This window comes from Chanodichthys erythropterus, chromosome 14, assembly GCF_024489055.1.
Source record: "Chanodichthys erythropterus isolate Z2021 chromosome 14, ASM2448905v1, whole genome shotgun sequence".
In the NCBI taxonomy this organism is placed as follows: Eukaryota; Metazoa; Chordata; class Actinopteri; order Cypriniformes; family Xenocyprididae; genus Chanodichthys; species Chanodichthys erythropterus.
Window position 1 is genome coordinate 39,712,471 of NC_090234.1, and position 25,460 is coordinate 39,737,930.

At 34.4% G+C, this 25,460-nt stretch overlaps 1 protein-coding gene across 1 annotated transcript; it reads right to left on the reverse strand.

Moving 5' to 3' along the window:
- Nucleotides 1-1,070: 1,070 nt before the first annotated feature.
- Nucleotides 1,071-14,204, reverse strand: mfsd9 (major facilitator superfamily domain containing 9). Its single transcript, XM_067409198.1, has 6 exons — nt 14,064-14,204; nt 12,768-12,855; nt 11,464-11,507; nt 5,491-5,620; nt 5,187-5,396; nt 1,071-2,815 (listed from the first exon to the last, which is right to left on the reverse strand). The coding sequence occupies exons 1-6, from the start codon at nt 14,145-14,147 to the stop codon at nt 1,962-1,964; spliced, it is 1,410 nt and encodes a 469-aa protein (XP_067265299.1). The 5' UTR covers nt 14,148-14,204; the 3' UTR covers nt 1,071-1,961.
- Nucleotides 14,205-25,460: the final 11,256 nt, after the last annotated feature.

Sequence of the window (25,460 nt, forward strand, 5' to 3'; positions counted from 1 at the left end):
CAGAGACAAGAGCCGTCGCTATTTTCATTATTAAACACTTGCAGTCTGTATAATTCATAAACACAACTTCATTCTTTATAAATCTCTCCAACAGTGTAGCATTAGCCGTTAGCCACGGAGCACAGCCTCAAATTCATTCAGAATCAATGTAAACAATATAACAGTATACAATACTCACATAATCCGACGCATGCATACCACATGCATGATGAACACTTTGTAAAGATCCATTTTGAGGGTTATATTAGCTGTGTTTACTTTGTTTATGTACTGTTTAAGGCAAGCGCGAGCTCCGTGGGCGTGGAGCACGAGAATTAAAGGGCCAGTAGCCCTGAATTGGCTAATTTATAATGATGCCCCAAAATATGCAGTTAAAAAAATGAATTAAAACAAATCTATGGGGTATTTTTAGCTGAAATTTCACAGACACATTCAGGGGACTTATATTATATTAGACTTATATTACATCATTTTAAAAAAAGTTCTAGGGCACCTTTAAAGCCACATACTGTATGCTTCATGTGCATTTAAATTGGGTGCATTGTCATTTTCATTTACAAGTTTTTTTATTTGTAACTTACTGAATTGAATGTTAGCTTTGGGAACTAAAATATTGCTATTCATGAGATTTAACTGGATTTAAGTTAATTACATTATTTAGTCACAGATAAATATAAATATGGTAAATTAAATTTTTGAAAGTGGAATTTGTTTATAGGACATGGGCACAGATATTAAATTATAATATATATTAGTTCAAACAGTCCTCCAATGTACAGTATGATACTATTCATATGGTTATTATTTGAATGAACTAAGAAGGAAACTAAAATTACATAACACCAGAATTTTGTGTAGACTCAGGCTACTTTTATCTGTTTGAAAATAAAACATTATATTCTTAGATAAAAAAAATTGTAATTATGCTTTGGTGTGAACACTATATTCCTGACATTAACAAACAAACAAAAAAAAGCATAAATTTAAATAAATGTATATACATGACATAAATTCAGATGGTGATAAAAAAAAACACATGCCCACACATGCACTACTGCTCACAAGTTTGAGGTTGGTTAGATTTTTTAATGTTTTTGAAAGAAATCTCTTATGCTCACCAAGGCAACATTTATTTGATCAAATAGTGTGAAATATTATTACAATATAAAATAACTTTTCTATTATATTATAGCATTCATATGGAAGAGAAATCTTTACATTTACATACATTATTTAACAGGCATTTTACATGTAACATTTGAAATGTCTTCACTGTCACTTTTGATCAATTTAACGCATCCTTGCTGAACAACAGTATTACATTCTTTAAAAAACAACAACAAACAAACAAAATTTTTATTGAGAACATTATTGCTAGCCTTTTTGGCAACTGTACGACGTTTAATTTTCAAGCACAGAAGGAAGTGAGTATTCTGAAGTACACCAATGATAAATGTTAAACGAGTATCAATGCCACCGTGAGATAAAACTCCATTATGTAGTAAAGTTTATCCCACCTAAAATGCTAAATTGATTTCTTGGAAGCATGTATTCCTTACCTTTGATATGTTTAAGTGACTTTTAGTGTGAAATTTGTCCAGGGAACACCCAAAAAAGTTTTTCAACAATGAATATCCCACTTTGACATAGAATATCCTTGGTTTTACACTAGTTTTGCCACTGGTGTTGAACCATTTAACAGCGAAATATTCTGATAAAGACATTCATCTTAGTAGACTTTGTATCAGACTCTGTCAGTCTGCATTTGCAAAGGCAGTCGCTCTCTTTCAGCATGGCGGCACTGGAGGCAGCCTTACTGACGGCCGTCTCTCACATTGACATCCTGACATTCTATAGCTGGTATACAGATCCAAACTCCCACGATCACATCACCTGAGAGGAAAAAAAGACAGCTGCCATCACAGTCCTTTATCTTTCCTTGACTTTGAGTGGTTTACACCTCATTGTTTGGGACTCTTGTCTTTAACCTTTGTCTTACGGTCCCACTTAGGAGTCCTCAGGAGTAGCACACCCACTGCTAGCAGACCCAGCACGACCCCCAAACTAGGAGGTCCACAGGGGCTGAATTCTTGAGCCAGACCAGACAGTAGTGGTGCTAGGACCCGTCCCACAGCTGTGACTGACTGTCCCGCTCCAATTAAAGTCCCGCTAGCTTGTGCTCCCCCACGCTGCAGCTCCAAGTCGGTGATGCAAGTGCGTCCGATAGTGGTAGAGATGGCAAAGAAGGTGGAGGTGAGCAAGACCTGCCAGACGTTGGGTGCCGTGGCATACAGGAAGATCAATGTGCAGGTGAGTGCTGTAGAGTGCAACAATAAAGCAGACATGTTGTTGCCATAGAGGTGTGTTACAGGTCCCACCAAGCAGCCAGCAAGGGCTCCCAACATACTGCTATAGCTGATCAAATATCCCGTCATCTTTGGTTTGAGCTGAAAACGCTCCTCCATGGCTAAGGAGAAGTTACTGTAGTACAGCATTATAGACACAGCCATTAGAAGACGCACCAGGAACACGTCCCACATATCCGAGGACGCCACCATGCAGATCCTCATCCACACTGAGGTCAGCTGTCTCCAGGCAGGCTGGAAGATAGACATGTCCCTCCAGCTCCAGCCTCCATCTGCTTGACTACGGACTGCAGATGGATTAGGATACCGGATGTGGTTTTTGTCTGAGCAGTTCTGCTGCACTGAGTTCTTTAACCCATCGTAGGTTTTGCTGGTTTTGGTTTTACTATTAGCGTTTGCATCTATGCGGTGATTTATTGTCTCGCTCCATGGTAACATCCAGACCAAACCTAAGAAGACAACATCTGGATAAGTAGACTGTAGTTTATGTTGCTTTGTAGGAGACATCTGAAGGGATCACTTGTGAAAAGGAAGTGCACTTAATTGTATTGAATGTGCAAATGCAGTGTACTTCAAATATTAAAAGTATATATTTTTTTAAAATTTGTACTTGCAGACAATATATTATTAATTAAATAAAATATCACTTAAGAGTAAATTAAAATTACCCCATGATTTACTCACCCTCAAGACATCCTAGGTGTATAACACTTTATTCTTTCAGACGAATACAATCAGAGTTATATTAAAAATACCCTGGCTCTTCCAAGCTTTAAAGTAGCAGTAAATAGAGGATTAGATTTTGAAGCCTTATAATAATAATAATAATAATAATAATAAAGGCCTTAATAGTAATAAAGGCTTTCTGAAGTGAAGCGATTCATTTACTGACGAACATGTACTGAAGAGGAGAGAGCAAAGCAAAACACCGGTCCCAAATTAGAAGTCTAAAATTAGAATTTTTAAGGAGAAATGTAGAAGGATTTTGATATAAGAGAAGAGGAGCTTGAGTTTGTTGCACAGCCCTATTTGTTTGAACAGCAAAACTTGTGCTACTCCTACATCGCGTCAGGGGTTACTCTTTTGGCATATGAGTCGATGTGCGTATGGCTGTCAGCATTATTTAGCCAGTAATAAAAGTTTTTAAAGTTTCAAATATGGATACTTTTCTTACACAAACACATCACTTCACTTCAGAAGGCCTTTATTAACCCACCGGAGCCGCATGGAGTGGATGGATGGATGCACTTTTTTGGATTTCAAAAACTCATCCTCCAGTCACTCCCATTATAAAGCTTCGAAAAGCCAGGATATTTTAATATAACTCTGAATGTGTTCCTTTAAGTCCTACTAAAGTGAGTCAAAAAACCTGATCTAATCTAACTGCATTTAACATATATTTATAAAACAGTTAGGTCCTGTCCTTGATTCTGATTGGTTAGTAGTTGTGATTTATTCATGATAAAACACGGCTATGACCGCTTCACCCAACGGTTCTGTGTATCACTACACAACACCCTTAGCAACGTAAACATGTTTGTTCTCATTGATATTGTTCATTGAAGCTTACTGTATTATGTAGAAGAGTATTGAGAGAAAGAGATCGAGTGAGTGAGTTTATTTCCTTAGTCCTATGTTCATAATAAAACAACTGTTTGAATGTTCAATGTATTATCTTGTCCTTTTAACAGTTAAAGGGTTTTCCCGTGACTGACAGCGCTAGTCAAAGCATTTGTCATCAAGATGTTGCATCTTGTTCTGTGTTCACAACAATTCAGTCTTTTCAATGTAAAAGTCTTCACTACTGACTGACACACTCATAAAGACAGTCTTTGCCGCCATCTAATGGTGTAATAATGTAACTTCTGTTGCTGTTCACGAGGACTATTTTGTCCGGCAGTAGGAAAGCTTTTAGCAAAAGTTTACTTCATGAAAGTTGCACTGATACATATTTCTGGCTTTAATATTTGTATTGTATGGTAACCGTTTTATAAAAGCAAAAGGTACTCAAGGCTAGTGCTGTATGGTGAATAAACATTGGCTGAAGGGGTTGCAACGGGGTTAACAATGCCCTTCAGCCGTGACTTATTCATGATAGAGCACAGCCTCTCGTATGGCAACATTACGTTCAATAATATATTTTAGTAGTTTTTTTTTTTTTTATAAAATATATATTATTTCCATAAAATGTATTTTTAAGTATTTGCTTATTTTTTTTAATAAGGGTGTGCTTCTAACGTGCGCTTCTTTTTAATAAGGGCAAGTTTTACCAGAAATACATATTCTGTAATCATTTACTCATCCTTATGTCATTCCTAATTCATGTCTTTCTTTCTTCATTGGAACAAAAAAGGTGACGTTTAGCAGAACGTGAGTGCTGCTCTTTTACATGCAATAGAAGAATGAATAGCTTTCAAGCTTAAAAAAAAAAGATATGAATAATGATTTGGACTTCAGACATCACTTCTCTCATGTTATGGCTTCAAACTTGGAATATAGTTTATATACATATGAAGCACCTGTACGATTCTTCATGCTTTGCGTCCTATTTGAAGTTTGAAAGCTTCAACTCACATTCATTGCAATTCAATTGTCTTCAACATTTTTCCTTTTGTGTTCAGTGGAAGAAAGTCATGTGTTTTTGGAATGACATGAAGGTGAGTAAACAATGACAGAAATGTCATTCTTGGGCAAACTATCCCTATAACGCATTTCAAAATAACAGCAATCACCAAACATTGTGCTTGTCTATACTTGTCCATACTTTTAAGGAATAAGTAACCTCTTTTTATTCATGTAATTACTCTCAATCTTGCTCACCTGCATTTAGAAGAAAAATGGCTGCACAGACGAATGAGGATAAGTAAAACCCCCCCTCATGTTCAGTGAGATATCCACCCACCACTGGTCCCAGGATGAATCCCACACTTGAGGCTGCATTAAAGTGACCCATCACTAGAGGCCGTTCATTCTCTGACACAAGATCTGACAGGAGTGCTCGGCAGATAGACAGGGAGTGTTTAAAGAGCCCTTTCAACAGAAAAGGAAATCACATTAAGGTGTGACTTTAGTTCATATTGTAAATTAGGTTGTGCATTATTGCTTAAAGTACTCCACTACTCACCCACTGGTATCCTGGCCAGCACAAAGAGCGCAATACTAGTGGACAGACCCAGCAGGCCATATCCAAAGGCACTGAGCAAAAGGCACGTCAGTAGTGAATAGCGCCTCCCAACCACATCGCTCCAACTCCCCTGCCGACGAGACAATATAACACATAAGAGACAATGAAAGATATATAAAAGAAATCAATAATTAGTCTCAATAAAGAGATAAACACAGAATTGCAGCCATTTGTCCTCAAAGAAAACATTTTTTCTGTATCACATGGATCTTATTTCTTTTAGATGTGCTAATTAATCAAATCACTTAAGTTGGTTATAGTGACAATTTAAAAAGTAGTCCCGCAGCAACGCTAGCTTCTGTATCAACCCCCAACACAAACTTACCCTTGTGAAAAAGAAGTGCACTGAAATTATTTTTCTTGCACAATATAATATTAATAAAATAAAAGGCCACTTAAGTACACTTTAAAAACTGTTTAATAAAGTACTTTTAAAAAGTGCACTTTGTAATTATGTCAAATTAAACTTGAAGTACATTTTAAATCATTGTTTTAATAATCTTTTGTCATGATTTAAAAAAATTGTTATTTACAGTCAACCCAAAATTTATTCAGACACCTTGAACATTTAATTCATTATTACAGTTTATTCACTATGGTTTTAAAAAAAAAAAGTTAATAAAATATGACAAGATCTCAGAGTTAAACTGTGTCAGAAAAAAATAATCTTAATTATGTCAGATAACACTTAAAGGGTTAGTTCACCCAAAAATTAAAATTCTGTCATTTATTACTCACTCATTCCGTTCTACACCCGTAAGACATTCGTTCATCTTCGAAACACAAATTAAGATATTTGTGTTGAAATCTGATGGCTCTGTGAGGCCTTCAAAGGGAGCAATGACATTTCCTCTCTCAAGATCCATTCATGTACCATTCATGTAAAACACTGCTTCAGGAAGCTTTGGAGTGTTATGATTCTTCTCGAATAATTATTCGGATCGCATGTCAACCTGCCAAACTGCTGAAATGCGCGTGACTTTGGCGCTCCGAACAGCGGATTCGAAACAGAAAAATCATAACGCTCCAAAGCTTCCTGAAGCAGTGTTTTGAAATCGGCCATCACTAAATAAGTCGTTATTTTGGTTTTTTTTGCCGCACCAAAAATATTCTTGTCGCTTTATAATATTAATATTGAACCACTGTACTCACATGAACCGATTTAAATATGTTTTTAGTATATGTTTTGGATCTTGAGAGAGGAAATGTCATTGCTCCCTATAGAGGCCTCACTATGGAAGTAAAATAATGCCAAATGTTTTTGAAATAAAAAGCTTGTTGAATTGCACTATTTGAAAAAAATATGCATTACATTAGCTGTACTTGCATTTAGATGCACTGTATTTTTAAGGCTTGCATTTTTATGGGCTGAAATTCAACATGGTCGTATATTTAGGCTGTGAATATTTCAATTAAAAATATTTCACACACATTTTCATTATTAAAAATTCAATAATTCATATTCACCTTTTAGATTTCATTTCCAAAATATTCATTCATGTTTAAAAATACAACCTATAAAATTCAACTAGCAATTTTCAGTTCATTTTATTTCGCTTTACAAATTCGCTTCCACAAATTCAGTGGCTCAAATTCGGCAGAAAATTCAACATTTCACATCCGGGAACTGCAGGAAGAGCAGTAGAGTGCCGATGCATCATCTCTATCTGCTGTTAGTCTTCTTCACCAGCAGGTGCCGCTAGCGGCTGTTTAAGACGAGATCACGGCTAGTAAGTCATCATTCATTCATAAAAACAGATTTACAGAAATGGAGCAAGCGGTAAGTGAATGTGTGATGATTATCAGGGCCAGTATAAATGCAGAAAAGCTGATAAAGACACAAAAGCTGCATTTATGTTTAATTCAGTGTCTTTACGCTTACTTTCCCAGTGTAGCTACAGCTTTCTCTCCAGTGAACAAGATAACGTTATTGCCCGATGCTGGTGTATAGATCAAACGTTAAATCTGAGATAGACATATATTTCTCTCTGTTGTTTAGTTTCCTTAACTTTATATCGCAGCGCTGTGTTGTAATACTAGGGCTTCCCTCATCCGTCATAGCTGCCATCAGGACATATAAACTCTTAACACAGCTTAATGGACTCGTACAGTGATATAAAAGACCAAACTCGCACCTCATTTGTGATGTAGGTTAGACTATATAGGCTCCAAGAAAGCAGATACTGGCATTAAGTTGATTTGACGCTGAACGTTTGATTATGATATTCGCAAATTTAGGGACTGTCTCTAAAGTTACAACATTATGTATTCACGTTTCTACCTTCAATAGCATTTAAAGAGAATGACTTAGTCACAAAACCAACTGTAAATTGTTCATCTAGGTGTCAGGTATAATGCAAACCTTTTAGATTTTTGATGTTTATTAAAATAAAAGGTAACACTTTATATTAAATAGTTGATATGAACGAACAATGAACTGCACTTCTACAGCACTTACTAATCTTTGTTAAAGTTAATTCCAGCATTTACTAATACATTATTAAAATCAAGAGTTGTATTTGTCAACTTTAGTTAATGCACAGTGAAGTAACATGAACAATGAACTGCTGTATTTTTATTAACGTTAACAAAGATTAACAAATACAACAACAAATGTGTTGCTCATGGATAGTTCACATTAGTTAATACATTATGAACCTTACTGTAAAGTGTTTCCAAATAAACTGTCAAGTAATATGTAAAGATTGCTATGTATTTCACTACTGTATTGGATCATACAAAAAAATGCCATAATTTAAAGCTCAATAGCATTTGATGAGAATGATTTACAATCACCAAAACTACCTGTGAAGTGTTCATCTATAGGTGCCAGGTCGAAGAGTGATGCACCCTTCTCTCTCTCTCTCTCTCTCTCTCTCTCTCTCTCTCTCTCTCACACACACACACACACACACACACACACACACACACATATTCAAACACACTCAACTCAAAGTACATGCACATATACTTTTTCTTTTTTTTACACATTCATCACACAATTTGTTCTACTTAGTTAATTTTATTTCTAAATTTAATTTAAAATTTGTATAAGCAGGATCATCTATGATCAGGTAAAATAAAAAATGAACAAAGTAAAAAAAAAATTGTGTGATGAACGTGTAAAAAAAAAAAAAAAGAAATAGTATATATGCATGTACTTTGAGTGGGGTGTGTTTGAATATGTATATGTGCATGTGTGTCTACAAGAGTTTGGTAGAAGGTAGAAACGTGAATACAGAATGTCGTAACTTTAGAGACGGTCCCTAAATTTGCGAATATCATAATCAAACGTTCAGCGTCAAATCAACTTTATGCCAGTATCTGCTTTCTTGGAGCCTATATAGTCTAACCTACATCACAAATGAGGTGCGAGTTTGGTCTTTTATATCACTGTACGAGTCCATTAAGCTGTGTTAAGAGTTTATATGTCCTGATGGCAGCTATGACGGATGAGGGAAGCCCTAGTATTACAACACAGCGCTGCGATATAAAGTTAAGGAAACTTATCAACAGAGAGAAATATATGTCGATCTCAGATTTAACGTTTGATCTATACACCAGCATCGGGCAATAACGTTATCTTGTTCACTGTAGAGAAAACTGTAGCTACACAGGGAAAGTAAGCGTAAAGACACTGAATTAAACATAAATGCAGCTTTTGTGTCTTTATCAGCTTTTCTGCATTTATACTGGCCTTGATAATCATCACATATTCACTTATGCTTGCTCTAATTCTGTAAATCCGTTTTTATGAATGAATGACTTACTAGCGTTGCTTTGGTCTTCCTAAACAGCCGCTAGCGGCACCTGCTGGTGAAGAAGACTAACAGCAGATAGAGATGATGCATCGGCACTCTACTGCTCTTCCTGCAGTTCCCGGATGTGAAATGTTGAATTTTCTGCCGAATTTGAGCCACTGAATTTGTGGAAGCGAATTTGTAAAGTGAAATAAAATGGACTGAAAATTGCTAGTCGAATTTTATAGGTTGTATTTTTAAACAGAATAAATATCTTGGAAGTGAAATTTGAAATGTGAATATGAATTATTTAATTTGATAATGAAAATGTGTGTGAAATATTTTTAATTGAAATATTCACAGCTTAAATATACGACTGTGTTGAATTTCATCCCATAAAAATGCAAGCCTTAAAAATACAGTGCATCTAAATGCAAGTACAGCTAATGTAATGCATATTTTTTTTTCAGTTAGAGCAATTCAACAAGCTTTTTATTTCAAAAACATTTGGCATTAATTTACTTCCATACCTCACTGAGTCATCGTATTTCAACACAAATATCTTAATTTGAGTTCCAAAAATTAACAAAGGTCTTACGGGTGTGGAACGGCATGAGGGTGACCAATAAATGACAGAATTTTCATTTTTGGGTGAACTAACCCTTTAAGCAAAACATGGTCAGGTCAAAGTGTCTGAATAATTTTTGGTCCCAAATTTTTATCAGTTTTACAGGTAGTCCACTATATGAAGAATTTTTGGGTATAATATGTCAAAGTTTACATTATTTTGATATCCTCACTTACATAAATGAACTGTAGTGTCCTGCACCCACTAGTAAAAATATTAAAAATTATATCTAGTGTCTGAATAATTTTTGGTTTGACTGTACTAACTAAACTACTAAAGCACAATTAAAGTACTTGATATTAATTTTAAGAGTTATTCCCTGTTACATTTAAAGTTAATATGTTAAATGTACTAAATTGCAACTTCACCATTACAAATGTGTAATTGAATACATTTAAATATATGGCATACAAGTTCCAATAGAAATGACAAAGTATTTTAGTTTACCATAAAGTACATCTGACAGCACACTTGAACCATATTTCAAAGTCTATAGAAGGAATTATGAAATAGTATACAAAGATGAACTTAATGACATCCTATTTAACTGGGTCATACTCTAAAGTTCAGCTAATTGCATTCAATATGAACACATTTTCATTTAATTGCAATTAACGTGCAATTAAGTGTCAGTAAACATTACATTCAGTTAAGCATTTAGGCCTATATTCTTTTAAAGTATTATTTCTGTAACAAATACTCTTTTATAAAGGTACAGTGTACTTCTTTTCCACAATTAGTGTAGTAGCAGGCTAGCAGCAAATGCAAAAAACGTCTGTAGAACATGAAAGATGCTGTAAGCAATGTTAGCTGTTTTGCTAAACAGTTAGCCTTCCTTAATCCTAGCAAAATAGCTCTCTCCAAGTGACACCACTCGGCTATTATGACAGTTTCTGTGCGATTCATTGCAAAACCTTTAAGTCAGAATCTTAGTCGTTTATCAAAGAAAAGCATCTCACCAAAGAAAGCTACAATTTATAGCCTATAGGCAGACAGATTGGACCTGATAAATGAAACGGCTCAGGCCCTGAGGCAAGCACTGCAAGCATCTCCATACCAGAACTCATTAGACTGAGGTATGACACACACACACATCTGCAGACACTGCACACTGGTGTAATGTAATAAAAACTTAAATTGGATTTACTATGTTCTCTCTGTTTCTGGCCTACAGGCATGTCAGAGAGGCTCACTGTTCCTGTCTGCTATCTCTATGCTTAACATCCAAGAGAAGACAAACATCTCCTTCACTTCTTAACTAGCCCCGTGATCCTCCAGTTTCTAACCAGTTTAAATATGTGTGTGTAGGTGTGTTTGTCAATGGGATTATAATGACTTTTACAGTAACACACTCCAGACGTGAATGCAATATGCGGTTTGAGACGCCCTGTAATGTTGATTGTAATAAACAATTACTGTGTTTCGTGCTTTATGGAGACAGATTGGATGAAGCAAGCATGAATTATTACATTGAGAGCAGCAAACTGATAATCATATTAGTGCAGCAAATACTACTTACCAAAAAAAAAAAAAAAATCTACTTACCACAACAGTGCTGGAGAAGAGTTGTAATACTCCATAGGTAGATCCTGCAACAATGGAAAACAGCATTTTAGTTTCACAATAAAGCAGGCAACGAAACCTTGTGATCACAATCTAAGCTACCAGCCTTATGAAATCAGTTAAAATATCAATTGAGCTGGTGATTTCAATTGACATTATATGGGCCACATTTAAGCAGCCCTTTTAATCAGAGACGAGGCGCAGGCAATGTACTTTTGATTTCAAAGACCTGCTTGTCTTTGCCTTAAAAATTACAATCCGCCAGCAATGAAGTCATCTGTTGACTGAAAAAGTAAGAAAAGTAAATTGACATTGGCTCTTTTGAGAACAGGATGTGCAGAATTAAACAAAACTGGACTTATATATTTACAAAAACAAATGTCATTTGACACATTATTACAATTAATTTGCACTAAATGTATCAATTGAATTGATTTTGTGCACCCTCAAAAACCACTATTCAGAAATACTGTACAGCTACAACATTCTCATGAGAGAACAAATCCATCCAACGAGACCTGAAACACATACCAATACGGATGTGGCAAACTGGTTTAATGAATTTTATAAAATCAATACACTAATTCTATGTGCATAAATGTCGATAAATGCAAACCAACTGTATGACTGCTGCTCTACACTGTTTGGCAACAGCCTAAATTTAAAATAATAACTTGCCAGAATCATTTTTAACTCTGAAAATTAATCAATCAAACTGTTTATTGACACACACACACACACAGGTTTGTTTTTGTGAATTATACTGTAAATGTGAGCTTTTTCTCATGATCACAGCAGAAAAAAAGATTTTCAGAATTTTCAGAATAACTTTAGGCAACAATTTTCTAAACTATTTTGTATTAGTGACATATGTTAATAGTGAAACTCAGTACCACCATGGAATTTAAAGTCACAAAGCAATCAAAATTTAATATTGCAGTATTTTATTAAGAATGATTTATCCGTGCACATCAATATTCTTTTTTTAATTCATGAGCCCTGATAATCTAAAAAAAAAAAAAAAAAATCATCCCCTCCCTCTTACAGCGACATCTCTTCTCCTCTCTGATAATGTTTTTACTAGCATGAGGGCGGGATCAACCTGTCCCTCACATGACATCAAAGCAATAGCAAACCACAACCATCCAATGATCTAATCAATTCCTGATGGACAACATCAAGTCGTGCCTACTGTACATTTTTCTTACGGTACGCAATTTCACTCAGATATACAGTACATTACAATAGGAAAGATGCCATCTTTAACAACAACATCAGAGGCTTACCTACAATCCCAGCCACTGTAGGACTTGCTCCCAGAAACTTCACATGGTGACTCAGCAAAGGGATAATCATACTGACCCCAAAGAGGTCCTGAAAACACACACAATAAAGGATTTATATATCAGCAATGCAAACACAGCTCAAGAAACAGATTTCTAGTATTTAAGACTGATTAGAGTCTAATTACAGCATGTGTATAATTACAGAATGTGGTATTAAATTTAGCCTACTTATTACATGAATCCTGAATTACAGCACAGACAAGATATATATATATATATTTTTTTTTTTTTTTTTTTTTTTTTTTTTTGTAGTTTCCATGACATAAAATTGAAATTTATGACATTTAAGTACCATTTCTCATTTCTAAAATACATTAGAACACATCCAAAATACAGCTGAACACTCACTACTTTTATTTAAAACTAATAACAGAACTATGCTTTGTGGAAGTAGTTCAACAAAATGATAAAAAACACAAAGAATCACTGACTGACTGACTGACTGACTGACTGACTGAATGAATGAATGAATGAATGAATGAATGAATGAATGAATGAATGAATGAATGAATGAATGAATGATGTGTGTGTAATTTGTCTTTACAGTAAGAAAAGAAAATGTTTGTTGGCTTAAACGGGCTGAAACAAAAGCCCTTTGCCACTGAGCCTGTTTATCTAGTTTAAGTTTTCTGCAGTCAGGCCTGCCAAGGACTTGATTGAAGTCACACCGTACCTCAATCCAGTGTCACGGCACTTTCTATTAAACTAAAACTTTTAATCTGAGAGAAACCGTGGGTGAATTAAAGCCGGGAAGAACTCAATGTGTCTGAGAGTTGAGACAATGTGTTCTTTCTCATGGGTGTTGCCAAAATCCACAGACATGACAAAAAATGTCTACTGATGCAAAACTAGAAGTTGCCAAAGCATCTATTATGTAACATCCTGATTTAAAAAAGCAAATGCAAAAATATAAGGCTATCATAAAGACCACTAAATTATAAACATCTTGCTTAAGATGTCATGTGACAGCAGGAGAGGTAACATGTCATCATCAACGAGCCTTTGTAAACATTCTTATCTTACAACAGTTCTAACAAATTCTTCTTATCCAAGTGTTAAAAATGAATACATGGGAATCTGTATCATATGACAGTATGAGAATATGGCTCACATGTGCAGAACAGGGGCATCAGATCTATGTAAACTTATTGACAGCAGCTAAGCGTGATGTGTCATTGCGATTAATGCCATACAGAAGAGCTCTGACCATCGCCAAATACAAAAGAGGATACTCACCATGAATCCCACCACGTATATACATCGTATGATGCGTGTCGGTCTCCGTCGTTTGTGGGTAATGGCACATTTAGAGTTATTCATTCTCCCGCATTGACAGAGAGAACTGCAGTCAATGCGGAAGCGATGGACAGCGTTGCTATGCTGCTCTTTACCAAGCATCACGAGGATTAGACCATCTGTCCCTTTAAAAGCGACGCGCGATGTGTAATAGAGTGATATCCTCCTGGAAATCACGAATATTCCGTGCTGACTGTATTTATTTCATTTTAAAAGTGGGTAATTCACTTCGTGCGTACGAATGGGCGGGTTTTCACATGGTAAAATGCTGAGCGGTGGTTAATTTCATCTACAGGATCACCTGTTAATGGTACAGTCCAGTGAGCGAGGGCTTCGAGCAGACACACGCGCTGTATTTGAACTGACATCAAACACACCTGCTGATCTTCTAAGTGAAACATTTATTATGAAATATTTCATGTGTTTCTCGTTTTCTTCTCCTCTCTGAAGTCAAGTAAAATGTTTACAACAACAACTGCAAAATTTCTTCTTTCTGTTTCTGCAAAATACTTTTAATTGGTTCCTTAGCAAGTTTCTCAGGCAGTGGTGTGATTTTGAAAGATCAGTCTCTTTTAGTATCAGTGACTATTAACAATACATTTGATGAGTAGCCTACTAATATGATGTTTTGTCATGTTAGATGGTTTGTTTCACTTTAAAACATCATTAAATTACACAAATCGGTAGGCGAATATTAATAATATCCCCCTGAGGGGACATTCTAAAACGCTTAATGTGAAAAAGGCTTAACGTGGCTTAATGTACTAAGACAGTGATTTTAACAGACCAAACTTACTAAATATCATTATAATAAAGTATACTATGTGCAAAAAAAAAAAAAAAAAAATCATATGAGCCCAAAATATGATCTTAACACGTTTTTGCACATAGTATACTTTATTATAATGATATTTAGTGAGTTTGGTCTGTTAAAATCACTGTCTTAGTACATTAAGCCACGTTAAGCCTTTTCTTAACGGTTTTTTATAGGGAAAAAAGCTTAACGTGTTATAAAACGCGTTAAGATCATATTTTGGGCTCATATGATTTTTTGCATATAGTATACTTCATTAGCATGATATTTAGTGAGTTTGGTCTGTTAAAATCACTGTCTTATTACATTAAGCCACGTTAAGCCTTTTCTTATAACGGTTTTCTATGGGAGCAAAAAGCTTAACGTGTTATAAAACGTGTTAAGATCATATTTTGGGCTCATCTGATTTTTTTGCACATAGTATACTTTTATTATAATGATATTTAGTAAGTTTGGTCTGTTAAAATCACTGTCTTAGTACATTAAGCCACGTTAAGCCTTTTTCACGTTAAGCGTTTTAGAATGTCCCCTCCTGGGACCCAGGAAAAAAAAGTTTACTAAATTTTTTAATGTAGTATTTTTTTCACGTCATTATATTGTTTAGAGCATAAGAAATAAATGAAAAAATAAAATTTTTGAAAAATTATATTTTATTAATTTGTTATGCTGTGTCCCTGCGGAAGGTACGGAAGAGGATTAGGGCCAAGCAATAAAAATAAAACCATCTCGAGATTAAAGTTGTTACATTTCGAAAAAAATGTTAAATGTTAAAGTTGACTTTTTTCTCGTAATTTAATGACTTTATTCTCGAAATTTAACGAGTTTTTTTTTTTTTCTCGTAATTTAACAGTTTATTCTCAACATTTTATTTCGACTTTTTTACTCGAAATTTAACAGCTTTAATCTCGAGATGGTTTTATTTTTTATTATTATTATTTATTTATTTATTTTTTTTTTTATTGAACAAAAAGAATTTAACAACCACAAATGGCCTGGTACAAAATAGGAAATTTCTTAAGACAACAGGCAAGCATCCGACAAAGAACAAATGATTATATACATATTAAAAAAAAAAAAAAAAAAAAAAAAAAAAAACCACTAAGGGTTCTCTGCAAGATTGAGATCCTCTATCAAATTATAGAGGATTACAGCATTCTTTTTCTTCATTAATTTCAAAGATAAGAAGAAATTACACAATTCCTTATGAAATATGAAAAAGTTTGGTAGTGTTTTCAAAAATCTGTTTTTATGCAAGAAAAATTTTCCAAGAATAATAAATGTGTTAATTGCCAAGTCATATGTTTCTTCTTCCATAAACATACCAAATATAACATTTTCTTTTGTTAATACAGGTAAATTTTCAACTTTTGGATATAACCAGTAATGCATATCCTCCCAAAAGGCACAGGCATAGTTACAGTCATAAGATGTTCTGTTGTTTCGATCTGATCATCACAAAAAGAGCAGTTGTTAACATCAAGACCAAATCGACATCTTAACAACTCTCTGGAAGGATATATACCATTAATAATTTTAAAGTGTACTTCCTTTGCTTTTGATGTAACTGGGTATTTAAGGTATTTCGTTCTTAAGACCTTAACTTCAGCTTTAGAAAAGTTTTGAGAAATTGAAAGTTTATTTGAAGAAAAGGGATATAACTCCTTACAAATGCTTTTCTAATTGTGATATTAGGTAAATTTATATTAGTGAGAGAAACTCCATTCACCAAAAGCTTAGGAAGAGAAGGGGTTACATTACATTGAGATAAATTGAGATACCAGTGAATTATAGATTGTGGAATTGCATTGATGATAGTATTATATTGTTTCCTGTCAGTTAAATTAAATCTTGAACAAAATATCTCAAAAGAAATAATTCCAGTATTATCTAATATATGCATCACAGACCATATTCCTTTCTCCCACCAATTTTTGTAAAATAAAGACTTATTTCTAAAAATCACATATCTACAATTCCACAAAGGGATATTGTGAGGACTAAAGTTATGCTTGTAGATCAATTTCCAATAAAGTAAAACCTGTTGATGAAACAATGACAATTTAACAGGGAGTCTTTTAAGGTCATAAGGAGAAATCTAAGGAGAAAACTGATTCCTCCTAATTTCATAAAAATTTGACTGGGGATATGAAACCAAAAGCTATTTTCATTTTTCAAAAAAGATCTTAACCAATTCGTTTTAATAGTTCCATTAATACACTCAATGTCGATGGCTTTTAGGCCTCCTTCTTCATAATCTTTGACCAAAATTCCTTTTCTAATGTAGTGTGTTTTTCTTTTCCAAATAAAATTAAAATTAGCTTGGTTTATAGCTTTTATTACATTTTTAGAAAAGGAAATTGAGTAAGCAGGGTAGATAAGTCTAGAGACGCATTCCATTTTAGTGAGAAAAATTCGGCCAATAATAGAAATATCTCTTTGAGACCACAAATTTAAATAGGATTTGCACTTCTCTAGATTATTCCAAATGTTAAGATTATTAAGTGAGGTGTTATCCTTCGTAATGTGTATCCCTAGGTATTTAACAGTATCTTTTATAGGAATATTGTAAAAAGTTGATAGAGGGGAATTATGAATTGGTAATAATTCACATTTTTTAAGATTTAATTTCAAGCCAGATGCCTTAGAGAAAAGCTCTACAGATTGAAGAATTTTAGGAACTTGGTTAATGTTTTTCATAAAAATGGTTGTGTCATCGGCCAGCTGACTGATGACTAATTGTTTGCCAAAAACTGATAATTTTTCAAAATCAGAGTTTTTAATAAGAATGGCAAGCATTTCCGCTGCAGCGATAAAAAGCAGAGGAGAGATAGGACAACCTTGTTTAATTCCTTTATCAATTGAAAATCTTGATGTTGTACCCTGTGGTAAAATAATAGTGCTATTAGTGTCTTTATAAATTAACTTAACCATATTAATGAAGTTTTCTCCTAATCCAAATAATTGTAATGTACGAAACATAAAATTGTGTTCAACTGTGTCAAAAGCTTTAAAGAAATCTAAAAACAAAATAAAACCTTCATCTTCAATCAAAGAATTATAATCCAGTAAATCAAGTACAAGACGTATATTATTGTGAATCGAGCGCCCCTTTAAAAAGCCTGATTGCGTCTCTGAAATGATCTGTGAAATACCAGTTTTAAGTCTGTTGGCGTAAATATGAGTTAAGATTTTATAGTCATTATTAAGCAGGGTTATAGGTCTAAGATTGTCTATTAATTTAGGATTTTTCCCAGGTTTGGGGATGAGAGTGATAATTCCTTGCTTCATAGAAGGTGGAAGAATATGAGAAACAGATATTTCTTTTAACATACGAAAAATAGGGTCTTTAATGTACTCCCAAAAATGTCTATAAAAGTTACTTGTTAATCCATCTGAACCGGGCGATTTGTCTAATGATAAACATTTCATGGCTTTTTCCACTTCATCCACTGTGATATCTGCATCACACACATTTTTAAAACTCTCATCTACTTTGGGGATCCAATCTTTAATACAATCAAAGAAAGCATCAGCATCTGTGTGTGAATAAGAGGAGGAGTAAAGTTTACTATAAAAACAGTAAATCTCCCTAGAAATCTTATTATGATCAGTACATTCTTGATTATTGATTAAAAGAGCCTTAACACCATTACGCTCCTGTCTCTTTTTCTCTAGTCTACAAAAATACGCTGAACTCCTTTCGCCCTCCTCTATCCACTTTGCCCTCGATCTTATATATGCTCCTTTGGCTTTATCAACATAAATGTTATCCAGTGATGACTGTAGAAGAAGAAGTCTTTGTTTGTCATCAGCTGTTAAAAGGGTTTTAATGCAAATATTATTTATTTCGTTAATTATTTCCAATTCTTTTTTTTCCCTATTTCTGCTTAATAATTTACCATAAAATATGGAGATCTGACGTACCTTGTATTTTATATATTCCCATTTTTCTCTATACGTTTTAAGAGTTGAATCACCAATTATGTTGTTAATTGTAGCTATGATTTTTTCACAAAATGGTTCACTATTTAACAAATTTGAATTAAATTTCCAGTATCCTTTTTTCCTCTGATATGATTCAACGGGTTTAAGAGTAAGTTTAATCAGGCAATGGTCAGTTAGAGGTGCAGCAGAAACTGTTGAGCTTGACTCCAGACAAGGATTATACTCGGAGACTAACCAGAAATCTATTCTGGATTTGCATGAACCATCTGGCCTAAACCAAGTAAAACCTTGAGTATTAGGGTTTTTAGTGCGCCATACATCTATCAGTTTAAACACATTACAAAACTCAAGCAAAATGGGATTATAATGATGACTCAGATATTTTGAAGGACATCTATCAAGCCATTCGTCTATCACCATATTAAAATCCCCTCCAAAAATAAGGTCTGCAGTAGGATACCTCTGAGATAAGTCTTTTACAACCCTTGTAACCTGATCAATTAGAGTTCTGTTTTGGTTATGACTATTGAATCCATATATATTTCCTAAAATCAAAAAGTTTTCCTCCATTTTAAAAACACAGATTATCCAATGACCACAGGTATCCGTAACAGTTGTTAAAACCTTCCCAGAAAAATTGTATAAAAGTATAGCAACACCTGCTGACCTATTTGATCCATGAGAAAAAAATATTTTATCACCCCATTGGTTTGACCAGAATTTTTCATCTAAATCAACAGAATGGGTTTCCTGAAGAAGAAAACACTGAGCTCTTTCATTTTTACAAAAAAGGAAAATTGACTTTCTTTTAACAAAATCTCTTAGACCCCTAGTGTTAAGTGAAACAAAAGAAAACATCTGATTATGAGAAAACATAAAAAAGAAATAACAAATAACAATAGAACAAAATTAGTGTAGCGAGTTTTTTTACCCCCTCTCTTTTTAGAGTAAAGCACAAACCCCTTTCAAACATTAAATGCAGGTAGATTGAGTTTCTTTTCACTATTTTCCCCCCTTTTTCTCTTTTACACTTAAGAAACTAACTTAGTCTACTCAAACTTAAAGGAAATTAGTTAAAAGCTTATTCAACCATATGAACGTTTCCCCCTGTAGACCTTATAACGTATAGCCTTGATATTTAACTGGGGAAAAAAAAGGATTTTAAAGTGCTGCTGCAGACAATAAGGGAATAATTTCCCCCCTATCCTCCAGTTTAATTGAAAACAATCTTTTATACAACTTTAAGGTTGGAGGAAAAACTATTAACGTACAGATTTTGAAGTTTCGAACCTGATAGAGTGAGAGGTGACCTGCTTAGGCCCGAAACACAAGTCTAATCCATAGCAACCCTTTTACCGTTGATGTAGCCCACATGTCCCTTGTAGTAAATGTTCTGTCCTGCTGCCCTGGCTTGCTCCATCTTCGGCCATGCAGCGGCGCGAGCTTCACGGTCAGCTTTACAAAAGTCTTGTTTGAAATGAATCCTCAAGTCTTTGCAGAGCCTCGAATTTTTCGATAGCTTCCAGAAGGAATCCCTGTGGAATCGCATGGTGAATTGGATTATAGTTTGACGATCTCTCCCTTCTTCTTTTCTCCCGATGCGGTGAACAGAATCAACGATCGATTCCATCGACGTCTCCCATTGTGGCGCTAACTTGGACAGGATGCTCATGACAACGTCTCGGGTATTTTCGTCAACTCTTTCTTTCAGACCGTGTATTTTTAGATTCCAGCGCCTTTTGTAACGTTCTAACTCCGTGACCCTTTCTTTCAACTCCTCATTTTCCTTTACGAGACGAGGCATTACCTTTTCCATGTCTCGTATCTTGACTTTACATTCTTTGATTTCAGTAGCATTCAGTTCTACTAGTCTGGTGATATTAGCTACCATGACCGAGTTTTCTCTTAGCTAATCGCCAAAAGTGTCAATTTTAGAAGTTAGCTTTTCTATAGCATCAACAAGAGATGCGTTTGAAGCTTCAGAAGAATCCTGTGAGGACTTAACTTTAGAAGGTGGGGCAGAACTTTTAGTTGGAGTAGCAGGGGAAGTTTTTCTTTTGGTCCCGATACTGGCTGCAACATCCATCGGCGTCGGGTAAGTATGGTCCATGTTAGCTTGGCCTGAGGCTGTGGCCAATCTAGGTTCGGACTTCCCACTCGGCATGCTTGGCCAAAACTTCAAAAATTGTGTTGTTTAATGCGTCAAGTGCTTATTGAAATGCGTGTGAACTTAAATACTCAATCACCTTAAGCTTTAAAGTAAATTTCAGGGCATGTAAACGAGAGCTTAAAAAGTGCTGCTTGCCTGGACCGCAATCTTGCCGCCTCCCCTTTATTTTTTATTATTGCTTGGCCCTAATCCTCTTCCGTATTGTGGACACCAAGAATAAGTTGTTTAAAAAATAAAATGACATGAAATGACATGTAGGCTATATGCAAAAAAAATGTTTTTTTTTTTTTTTAAATCACCAATTAATTTTTAGGCTTCAGGATTGTTTTAAACCAAACTAAGATGATTCAACTATGTTATGAAAGATATAATGGAATTAATATACCACTTTACTTTATGCAATATATGGGTAAAATAGCCATACATGGATTTTCCCATTCAATACATTAATTTCCCATTAATGTATCTATACACTGTATCTCATTTGCATATTGATGTGTTCTTGGAGCAACATGTAATGAAAAAAAGAAGGATATAATTTTATATAATTTCTTTCCCTATTCACTTGTTGTATCTCCTAAAATGCCTCACGATTTAAGTCCTGTTGTCCTCTACAGAGGTCATGTATGAAATCAATGTCCTGTTTCATAACAGAAAATCATATTTTGATTTGAAACCCCATAACATTTTCCTGAGATGTTGATTTATAACAAACAATTTGAAAATGAATCCGATTTAATGATAATTACAAAATATTATATTTCTATAAGAGAATATTTAAAGACCAAGAAGTTGTTGTTGTCATGGCGAAACCTCTAAAAATTTGGTATCTCTGCAAAGCCCTGAATGTGCTCTTTACAGGACATAAAAGACTTAAAACTGTGACATGTATGTTGTCAGAGAAAATCACTAAAAAATTATGTCCACTACATAGGACAGAAGTCTATTCCTGGGTCCCAGGAGGATATGAAAATCAATTCAAACCAAGTTGAAGTCTTATTTATGTCTTCTTTATTTATTGTTTACTTATCTTATTTGTTTCTTTCCTTTATTTTGCACTTTAACAGCTGCTACTGAATGTATAGGAGAAATAATAATAATTATAATTATTGTTATCATCATCATCATCATCAAATTGCTTAATGAATTATTTAATTGATTGGAAATTCAATTAATTCATAATCACTACAGCAATATTTTTCTTTTTCTAACCATGACATAGTTTACTATAGTTTATTATTAGTTTATTTTAGTTTATTATATAGTTTATTATTATCATTATTATTTAGTATGCAATGATATTGTTAGAAAAAGAGAAATTGCTGTATTGATTATGAATGTCTTGAATTTCCATGGCTTCAAGTGAGAAATCTATTAAATCTATTAATCTATTAAATTAAATTATTATTTAGTTTTACATTATCTTATTTTAAATAAAGTACTCTTTCTCTCTCTCTCTCTATTTTGTGTCTGATCGATACATCTATTATACTATAAAATATGCCAATATTCTAGGCTATAGTCTAATCACAAATATCATTTGCAGATAGTTCTTGGTTATTAAATAAAAGTTCTTATTTTAGCACCTAGTATTGTATTTGTAGTTTATTTTTATTTTATACAATATACAGCTCTTTAGTTGTGGTCATTTACTCTGCATACTTGAGCTCCATCTACTGGTCATTCTAAGTCTTCCTGATCTTTGTTAGACTGAACCAACTTGTTGCTCACTGCAGCGGGCGAGAGGGTGGGTGCCATGCCTCGCATTACCTCCTATTTATATTTCCCACATAACCTTAAATTGTCTTGATATACAAACCTAACAGTTTTTCTTCTTTTTTGGTGAATTTGACTCTGTACTTATTATTCACATGTTATAGTGTCAGGTGAGCATAACTCAATCAAAGCTTATGTCATGCTCATTTTGCCCTCTGGAATTTTGTTTACAAATCCTCTCCGGCCTTGGATCTGGAATTGGGGAAACCAGGACACTCGATCATCCCAGTGCAGCTGATACAGTGATGTTCCCAAGACAGTTTACATAAACACACTCGCATGAACCCACACAAGTAGTCCTCACATCTCGTGTTAAAGGAATGCTTTTGATTCTGTATACCAGAACATATAACAGCTTAAATCAAGATAATGAATCCAAATCAACAGTAAAGCATCACTAACTTTGTCTTTCTGTGCAGATGAAAAGGACTGTTGTTTCTCAGTATTATAACAAGATGTGTGCCGAGATAAATTTAGCTCCACATGGGGACTCTATATAAAACTGCGCCTACTCTGCTGTGCAGAAACACCACAGACAGTCATTACTACACCACAGAAGACTTCCAACACCACTTGCAGTCGTCAATGGACATCTGCTGTAATTATTTTTAATTTTAGCTTGCATAATTTTTCTCCTGTATCTCTAATCCCTAAATATCCATCCACGTATACCAGCTCAAATCAAGAACGGCTTCTCAGGCAAAGCCCTTTTGGACAGGCTTATGTCCACTTCAGTGGCTCTGGCCTTCATTCACAGCACAGTGATAATTAGTCACAGGTTTATCTGCTCAGTGCAAAATGCCCCACTTAAAATATAATGAGCTTATATTTTCTTTTTCCCAGGTATTGACAGTTTCAATCCATAGATTCAAGTGGAATCTGAAGTTCTATAATATAGTGGAAACAGTTACACTATCATGTAGTTTGGGGTTGGTAAGATTTTTTTTTTCTTCTTTTTTTAAAAAGAAGCCTCTTATTTTCATCAAGGCTGCATTTATTTATTTGTTTAAAATAACTGTTTTCTATTTTAATTTAATCATGTGATGTCAAAGCTGTATTTCAGCATCATTAGTCTTCAGTGTGACATGATCCTTCAGAAATCATTCTAATATGCTGATTTGATGCTCAATATATATTTTTTTAATTTAGTGTTGAAAACAGTGTGTTTTTTTCATGATTCTTGGATGAATAGAAAGTTCAAAAGAACAGCATTTACTTGAAATAGAAAGCTTTTGTAAAATTATAAATGTATTTACTGTCACTTTTGATCAATTTAATGCAAACTTGCTGAATATTAACACTTTACAATAAAGTTCCATTTGTTAACTTTGGTTAATGATATTAGTTAACATGAACTAACAATAAAAAAGTTTTCTAAAGCATTCATTAATTTTAGTTGAGCAAGCAATAAAGTACGAGAGGCTGTGCTGTATCGTGAATAAGTCACGGCTGAAGGGCATTGCTTGGCACGACGTGAAGCGTAGCTTTTATAAAACGGTTACCATACAATACAAAAATTAAAGCCAAAAATATGTATCAGTGCAGCTTTCATGAAGTAAACTTTTGCTAAAAGCTTTCCTTCTGCTGGAAATAATAGTCCCTGACCGTGAACAGCAACAGAAGTTACATTATTACACCATTAGATGGCGGCAAAGACTGTCTTTATGAGTGTGTCAGTCAGTAGCGAAGACTTTTAAATTGAAAAGACTGAATTGTTGTGAACACAGAACAAGACGCAACTGACAAATGCTCTGACTAGCGCTGTCAGTCATGGGAAAACCCCTTAACTGTTAAAAGGACAAGATAATACATCGGACATTTAAACAGATTTTTTATTATAAACATAGGACTGACCTGAAGGGAAAAGGTAATAAACTCGCTCACTCGACCTTTCTCTCAATACTCTTCTACATAATACAGTAAGCTTCAATGAACAATATCAATTGAGTTGCTAAGGGTGTTGTGTGGTGATACACAGAACCGTTGGGTGAAGCGCTCATATTGACCAATCAGAATCAAGGACAGGAACTAACCATTTTATAAAATTTATTTCAGCATTTACTAATACATTATTAAAATCAAAAGATGTTTATGTTCATATTATTTATCGGACCTGAGCTAACATGAACTAACAATGAACATTTGTATTTTTATTAGCTAACATGAACAATTAATCAATTAATAATACCGTAATAAATGTATTGCTCATTGTTAGTTAATGCATTATCTAACATTAACTAATGGAACCTTATTGTGAAGTGTTACCATATTAACTGCTTTAAAAAAAAAAGCATACAATACTTGTAGATGTATATCCATATGGTATGTGAAAATGGATGTACAGGATTCATCTTCATTTCATAACTTCAACAGTTCTCAGTTGGTGGTGGGATTTGTGACTGACATTAGGAATGCTGGGCTCTAGTGTCTTCATGTTCATTCCTGCCTCAGCTGATTGTCCTGTAGGGGGATATTTTGGTCCACTCGTCTCCCTCCTGAAATCCCATTCTTAAACCACTCCTCTGAGAGAGGCAGCAGGCACCTTCACTCAACTGACCAAAATAGCCCAATGGGCAGCTCTACGCTGGTGTGCTGTCATGAATCCCACTCCCCACCCAATGCCAGGCCCTGC

Coding starts and splice junctions, on each gene's coding strand:
- mfsd9 (XM_067409198.1), bottom strand. CDS start 14,147: ATGAATAACTCTAAATGTGCCATTACCCACAAACGACGGAGACCGACA. Junction 5,397..5,490: donor GCTGGCCAGGATACCAGTGG/GTGAGTAGTGGA, acceptor TTCTGTTGAAAG/GGCTCTTTAAACACTCCCTG. Junction 2,816..5,186: donor CATTTTTCTTCTAAATGCAG/GTGAGCAAGATT, acceptor TTGTCTTCTTAG/GTTTGGTCTGGATGTTACCA.